Source organism: Mytilus trossulus, chromosome 11 (assembly GCF_036588685.1).
Source record: "Mytilus trossulus isolate FHL-02 chromosome 11, PNRI_Mtr1.1.1.hap1, whole genome shotgun sequence".
Lineage (NCBI taxonomy): Eukaryota > Metazoa > Mollusca > Bivalvia > Mytilida > Mytilidae > Mytilus > Mytilus trossulus.
In genome coordinates, this window is record NC_086383.1 from 8874042 (window position 1) to 8882549 (window position 8508).

General features: G+C 32.4%; 1 protein-coding gene across 1 annotated transcript in view; it reads right to left on the minus strand.

Moving 5' to 3' along the window:
- LOC134689699 (uncharacterized) overlaps positions 1-8508 on the minus strand; it is a 46456-nt gene extending 37948 nt beyond the window's left edge. The window contains exons 1-3 of the mRNA XM_063549666.1: positions 8199-8508; positions 6968-7346; positions 1313-1360 (exon numbers count right to left, since the gene is read on the minus strand). Of these exons, the coding sequence (XP_063405736.1) occupies positions 1313-1360; positions 6968-7346; positions 8199-8360 (589 nt within the window). The 5' untranslated portion in view covers positions 8361-8508. The remainder of the gene's footprint in view (positions 1-1312; positions 1361-6967; positions 7347-8198) is intronic.

Here is an 8508-nt window from a genome sequence, read left to right on the forward strand (position 1 = left end):
ATGTACATTGAAATTCTTGCTATTGTCAACCTGATTATTAACCATTATACATCTAACAAAACTGTTTATCCATCTTTGAATGAAATTTTCACAAAAATTATTATTGCCTGAGAGTTCAACAATCTGTTGTTATATCATACTACTGACAAACTACTGATGAACTATCAAGAATATTGACAGACTGCTGTCACAGACAAGGATCGACTTCCATTGAACAACTGACATACTGACAAAGCTAATGATAGACTTGTGAACCAGCTATGACAGACTACTGACAGACAGTTTACTTATAGATCACTAACAGACTATTGACAAACTACTACATGTACTAACTGATTTCTTAAGCAAGTTAAGGAATACTTAAGACTATGGACAGAAAAACTGACAGACTAATAACAGACAGTTGACAGACTACTAATGAACTACTTATACATGTACACTACAGCCATGACTGTCAGTTCATGCACTGCTGGTGGTGTGTCACTATTGAAATGCAACATTAATACTGCAGAGGAAGTATTCTAATTAAAAGTTGCACTTGAAAGGAATCAATTAATTATTTTTGAAATTTGAAAATTTCAATCTGAGTCATATTTTTTTTTTATATAAACAGAAAATTTTGAATCATTCAGGAAAAATAGGACATTATGAAAGTGCCTTCCCTGACCTCCTGTTCCTCAGAAACTTTAAAGGAAAACACCAAGCATGATCAGCAGGGAATGACAGATTTTCCAAAACTGTCCTGAATATTTTTTTTCAATTGCTACCTTGATGCACATGTAAAATATATTGTAAAACATGTTGTTAGAAAATACTAAAATCATGGTTATACAATATAAAAAAGAAGATGTGGTATGATTGCCAATGAGACAACTATCCACAAAAGACCAAAATGACACAAACATTAAAGCTGTTCCATTGAAACACACAAAGATACATATATATCATGTATATGGTAAAAGGAAAGGTACATTGAAAAATGAGCTAATAATCTGTAGACCTGGTAGAGACAATTTTAGATTTTCAGTGTATGAAACATTCAGGTGGCGCAGCAGTATAAGATTTCAGAATTTAGGTTGCTCTTTTGTGCACCCTTCTTAAGTCAATGTATCCACTGAATATACTTTCCCAAACGGGTGTAATAAGTTTACATAAAGGTGATTCACCGTGAAAATGTATGAAAGTGGTGCTCACTTTAAAAATCCCTGTGGAAATACTACTGCGCCACCTACAGATGTTTAATAAAAATAAATACATTGTTTATTTAGTAGATCTGTTAATTGTATTTTGAATAAAACATTGTATAACTTACTTTGAGTTGTAGAGACAGAACTTTGTGTAGTTGTCTCAGGGTTTTGATCTGAAACAAGCAGAATAGGTTAGTATAGCAATATACTGCTAAGCTTTTATTAATTAATATAATGATAATGAGTTGGTGTGGTATTGGTATTTCTACAATTTATTATAACTATTTTTCTTAGGGAATTAAAAGCATGAAATATGTTGAGATCTATGAACTATCAGAATAATTAAGGTAAATCTAAACTGCTGAAGCTTTTGATAACTTTTAGCTGGCAACTTACTCACTTGTTATACAATTTATATAATAAGTTATATCCATATACAGATATAAATCCTATAGAATTTGCCATATGTACCATTTTTTTTTATCTGTTATTTTTTTAACGAACAACAGTTTTCACTAAAACAAAGTTTTTGATGGAGGCATGCATTGAGCTTGCAATTGCATGTATGGTCTATTTCAGGTATACTCAATAATTAGCAGTTGTATTAAGAAATGTATAAGAAGGGATAAACCTTGTAAAATCCAGTGAAATTTTACTGTGTTTTCTTTTCTAGCTGCTGGGAACAAAGCAAAAATACAGTAATGCTATATAAGTTTGCATGTCAGTAGTGAGTACCTGTAATATAATATGTTACATGGCTGTCCGTTTCCTCTGTTTATAATTTAGAACAATGAACAGAGCAATATAATGTTAAAGCTTTGATATTCTAAAGTTTTTTGTCTAGTTCAGAGTAAAACTCATTTTGGTTGGTGCATCCTTATTGTGATGCAGGTGCTTATTTGTGCTTTATGTCATGTATGTGTAATGAAGTTTATAGTATCTTCCAGTCTCATGTATTGTATGGATTATAGTATATAACAAAGAAGATGTGGTATGATTGCCAATGAGACAACTATCCACAAAAGACCAAAATGACACAAACATTAACAATTATAGGTCACCGTACGGCCTTCAACAATGAGCAAAGCCCATACTGCATATAGTCAGCTATAAAAGACCCAGATAAGACAATGTAAAACAATTCAAGCGAGAAAACTAATAGCCTTCTTTATGTAAAAAAAATGAACGAAAAACAAATATGTAACACATAAACAAACGACAACCACTGAATTACAGGCTCCTGACTTGGCACAAGCACATACATAAATAATGTGGCGGGGTTAAACATGTTAGTGGGATCCCAACCCTCCCCCTAACCTGGGACAGTGGTATAACAGTACAACATAAGAACGAACTATAAAAATCAGTTTAAAAAGGCTTAACTCATCAGATATCAGTCAGATCATCAGTAGTTCTCCTGTGTATATACATGTATCTTCCAGTCTTATGTAATGCATGTGTGATGTCACTGATGTGCGCTTTATGTGTGATGTTGCTTCTCATAAGATTATAATAGTTCTCCTGTGTATATACATGTATCTTCTATTGTTATGCATGTGTTTAAGGATTTGCATAGGTAGAACACAATAGACTTTACAAATCTTTGACTTTTGTCTTTGATGAAATGATGTTTAATGTGATGCAATATTGATTTCCCTCAAAATTTGTGTACATCTGATTGTCATTCGTTCTCCTTCAAAAGTAACACAAGCTATAAATTAGCCATTTATATGTATCCGATTGAATGAGTGAGAAGAAGAAGAGCAAGAAAGAAATTAATCCCAACAGAAATCAGTCATTCTGTTTCTGCAATTCTGGTCACAGCAATTAACAGGGTGGGACGTTAAGGTTCATCATAACCTTTTGGCTAAAATGGCCGTATTTACACCCCAAATTTTACTCTGAGTACAGACTAACCTATACACCTGCAACAGTTTTAATGGATGGCAGGAACTAGATATATAAATTTTAAATGCATTTTATGTTTCAGAAAGTTATAAACTTTTCTAGAGTTTGCTATCCCTTTTTTTTTCGTTCCTGCAGAATGTGCAAAAATTAACTAAGTAGTGAAAACGATTGAGAAGCTCCCCTCATATAATCAATGTTGTGAGTAGTATTAATTTAAATGGACAATAGATGGACAATATACACCTGTAAACAATAGGTGATTTAACAGGTTTAAACTGTGTAACTGAGTGGACCGTATCAAATGAAACTCGGGTGTTTGTTTATTTTTCTATCTTCTGCAGACTGGAAAAAAATGCACATCAAAATGCAGGTAAGTTATTAATTTTCTGAAACGTAGACTTCATATAACTTTTATATATCTAGTTCCTGCCATGCCTTAAAACTTTCCTGGATGTACTTCTTCTTCTTCTTCTTCCGAATACGGGAGTAGACTCCTAGGTAGGAGTGTAAAACTTCCCGGAACTTGTGTGCTATGTACATATGGACTTAATTTAAAAACAATATGACAAAGAAAAATCGTTATCAATAACATATATACATTATGTACAGTGGCTTTAAAGTTTAATAAGTTGCTGTGGATCCTTCAAGTGTTAGAGTGGATATGCCACTTTTGAAGGATTCCAGGGTGTCAGACATACCTATTGCTTCAGGTAGTGAGTTCCAGTCCGAAATAGTGCGAGGATAAAATGAAAATTTATAGAAATCTTTATTTGTGGATATTTGCCTAAATTTATGTTTCCCCCTAGTGCGTCTATCAGAAATTGTTAAGTTGTCCTTAGGAACTTCCACTAACCCCCAATTTATTTTATACAGCATAGTTAATCTAGCCTTCTTCCTTCTAGATTCTAAATTTTCCCATTCCAATGATTTTATTAAATTTGAAACTGCTCCAGGTGATCTGTCTTTATAATCATTAAAGACAAACCTGGCTGCCTTACGCTGTACCTGCTCAACCTGAGTGATGTGTTGTTTTTTGTACGGATCCCAGACAGGGGAAGAGTATTCGACGACCGGACGGACAAGTGATGTGTACGTAAGGTTTTTAACCTTACGTGTGCAGTTTTTTAAGTTCCTACGAAGAAAACCTAAGGTCTTATTTGCCTTACAAGTAATATTGTCAATATGCGTTCCCCAATCAAGATCATGGCTTATAGTTACGCCTAAATATTTGCTGTCTTTTACTGCTTCTAAAATATGATTATGTAATATATAATCAAAAGTTGAAGGTTTACTTTTTTTAGAAATATGAATTACATAACACTTCTCAGGATTAAAATTCATTTGCCAATCCTCTTCCCATTTTACTAAACTAGACAAATCTTTTTGAAGTAATTGTGCATCAGAACTATTATTTACATTTCTATATAATAAACAGTCATCTGCAAAAAGTCTTGCATTGCAAGTTACATGTTCGGGTAGGTCATTTATAAAGAGTAAAAATAATGTTGGGCCTAAAACTGTTCCCTGAGGGACACCAGAATCAACTGCTAATTTTGAAGATTTTACACCGTTTAATAGTACTTGCTGTTGCCTGTCAGCTAAAAAGTCATTTATCCAATTTAAATTTTGATTTCTAATACCATAAAATTCTAATTTCTGGGCTAATCTTTTATGGGGGACTTTATCGAAAGCTTTGGAAAAATCTAAAAGTATGACATCTATTTGGTTACCATATCCCAATGATTTAGCAAGATCTTGTATGCTGATGATAAGTTGGGTCTCACAAGACCTTTTGCTTCTAAACCCATGCTGACTATCATTTAATATGTTATTAATTGTAAGGTGTTTCCTTATGTTGCTTGTTAAAATATGTTCTAAAATTTTGCAACATATTGCAGTTAATGAAACTGGTCTATAATTAATAGCGTTATGCTTGTCACCTTTTTTAAATATAGGTACAACATTAGCCTGCTTCCAATCATTTGGGATTTTACCAGTATCAATAGATTTTTGGAAAAAGAATGTCAAAAATGGAGACAATTCTTCTGCAAAATTATGTAAAAAATATGCTGGCAGATTATCAGGGCCAGTGGCTTTATGTGGATTTAAGTTTTTAAGTAATTTTAATAAGCCATTATTACTAATAAATATGTCTGGCATAGTGGGGTGGGGACTTGTACCTTTATTTGGCATAGAGGATGTATCTTCGGTTGTGAAAGCCTTTTTAAATTGTTCGTTTAGGATGTTAGCTTGTGTATTCGGCTCACTATACAATAAGCCATCCTTTCCTCTTAATGGTGACACTCCAGATGTTTCTGTTTTTTTGCTTTTAATAAATTGCCAGAAAGATTTAGGTTTTTCTTCTAACTGGGGGCTAATTATTTCTTGCATATATGTGCTCTGGGCTCTTCTTATTTCTCTTTGAGCAGTAGCTTTTAACTTTTTATATTTATCTTTATGTTCTTGTTTACCAGTTTTTTTAGCTTTGTTGTAAGCTTTACGTTGATTTTTACATAAATGGTCTATATCCCTATTTGCCCAAGGGTTGGTGTATTTAGATTTAGTGATTTTGCTTGGTACATTATCATCTATTATTTTATTACTACCTTCTTTGAATTTATTCCATAATTGGTCAATATTTAAATTTTCATTAGTCTGAGATATAAGTTCAGATATAAAATGAGATGTTACGTCTTTTATCTTTTTAATGTCTACCTTTTTCCATAAATAAATTTTATGTTGTGATTGTTTAGATCTTTGGGGCTTGCAGATTGCATCCACTAAAACAATATCATGGTCAGATATACCTGGTATAGATTTTATTTTTGTTATTAATGCAGGTTGGTTTGTGCAGAAAAGGTCAAGTATATTATCTTTCCTAGTTGGAAAATCAACCATTTGTTCAATGCCTAAGTTGTTAAGCATATCTATAAATGCTTCATTCAGCTCCTTAGGATACATTGAGCCAGATATATTTTGCTCAGGCCATTTTATGTCTGGAAGGTTAAAGTCACCACCAAGCCAGAAGGTGGAATTTTTAAATTTTAACTTAAGTTCATTAATTTCAATGATCATTTGTTTAAGATAGTCTATATCATTTTTATTTGGTGGTCTATATGCAGAAATAATAACTAAGGATTTAGTATCAGTTATATTAATTTGGGCAGCAATAAGTTCTACATTTTTGCTTTTATATACTTCTTGGCAAATAATACCTTTTTTAATGGCGATTAATACACCTCCACCTTCTTTTCCGACCCTGTCGTTTCGGAATACATCTTCAAATAGTGTGTTTGGAAAAATTTCAGAAGATAATACATCTTTGTTTAACCAAGTTTCATTACCAATAATAATATCTGGTTTAGATGATGTTAATAAATTTTCAATTTGAGGAACTTTATTTTTACAACTTCTAAAATTAATCTGAAGAACTCTTAATGAGTTTTGTCTATTAATATTCTTATTTCTTAATTGCTTCGTCACGGGTGGTTTAGGTGATGATGTAGCAACCAGTTTGTCTGTACTCATACTGATACTATAGTAATTTTTGAGGTGTAAACACGGCCATATTTTTCAATTCCTTATGATGAACCTTAAAGTTTACTAATTAGAATGCTTGAAATATATTACTTAAATGAATAGTGGGGAGCAGTTAATCTATTTTTTTGTTACTTTTCTTACCCGTCAAAACAGTTTTTCACTTTTCACTTTTTACTTTTTTTGTTTGCATCGTCTGTAACTTCCGGTTTGTAAAATATTCAACCCAAAGACGGTTAAAAAAATCCCGGATTCTTTCGACAGGAATTTTTGACGTATTTTATGAACTTTTATAGTACTATTCAAACATTTGTTTCAGATGATATTTCACTTACCTAAATTTAAAAAATAAAACACTACTATCACAGTTATGCCTGCTAAAAGTCCTAATATAATCACTACGCACATTATTATTAAACATATTTTCCTAATTTTCGATTTTGACGGATTTTCGTCCGACGGCGAAGTCCGTGCACTTTCCACTCGCTTAGCTTTGGATTTTTCTGAATACACTGCACTATCTGCATGTGATATGACAAACACATCATCATTGGCTGGATTTATATTGTCTTCATCAAAATTTAATTTTAATGTAGAAGTTCTATTTGCAGGTATATTGTCCTGTGATGAGGCTGAAAATGCCAAGTTTCTATAATAATTTCCATTTTCAGAATCTGTTGGTGATGGTGTCACGTCATGGCTGACTTTATATTTCTGAAAAAAGAAAAAAAATAACTGCTTGATTTGTATTTATTATAATGTATCTGAAACCATCTGAGAAGATCCGAAGTTGTATGCCTTTATACCTAGCGAGACATTGCTCCAACAAAGTGGACAAAATGATGTATAAGTTTAAAACTACAGGCCTACATATGGCCTTCAACAATGAGCAAAAAACATAGCTCATACCAAGCATTCAAAAGCACCAAAATGACAAAAGTAAAAAAAATCCAAACAATAAAACTAACGGCAAGATTTTTAAAAAAATGTCGATTTCTTTTTTATCTTAAATTGTCTTTCTATTTTATTTAACTTAAACATGTTTATTCGTTCCCGCGTTGTTGGTTTTTTTTTTACTGAAGCATTTCTTAATTCTCACGATGCACATTGCACCGGCAAGTTTGAAGTTTAAAACTTTGCCGCTCTTATGTGATTCAAATTCAAATCTATCTTAACTTGCGTTATATTATATATAGAAGTAGAAGAAGCCTGATGTGATGTTTTTTTTTCTCGAGAATTGCAAAATCAGAGACTCTATATTTCAATTCCGTTGACTTTGCTTCCTATATACTATATAAGTTTCAAGTTGATTGAACTTCAACTTCATCGAAAACTACCTCGACCAAAAACATTAACCTGAAGCGGGACAGACGGAAGAACGAATGGACGGACGAACAGACGCACAGACCAGAAAACATAATGCCCATAAATGGGGCATTATCACAGGGGTGAATATTTCAGCGTATTATTGTCACGGTTGGTTGATTGATTGGTGTTTGCTTAACGTCCAATTAAGTAACATAAATACAAAAAATAATTCAAATTTACAATTTATTGTAGACTTACCCTTTGTCTGACATCTTGTTGACCGGAGAAAGATAACCTTTTCGATGGTCGAAATTCTTGACCATTTTGGTCAGTTTTAATTTGATTGTCTCTTCTTACCTTGGCGCATGTATTATCATCCTTTGATTTGTCGCTACCATTAGAATTATAATAAATTGTCATTTTTATCAAAATTTAATTTGTTTTCGTATAAGCGTCTTAAGTACATGTATATTGAATATTGAATATTTTTTATATCGGACTTTGGAAAATATCCATACAATTCGAGCCTCCAGGAATCAATTTAAAAAATAACCGCGTCAACGTGTGT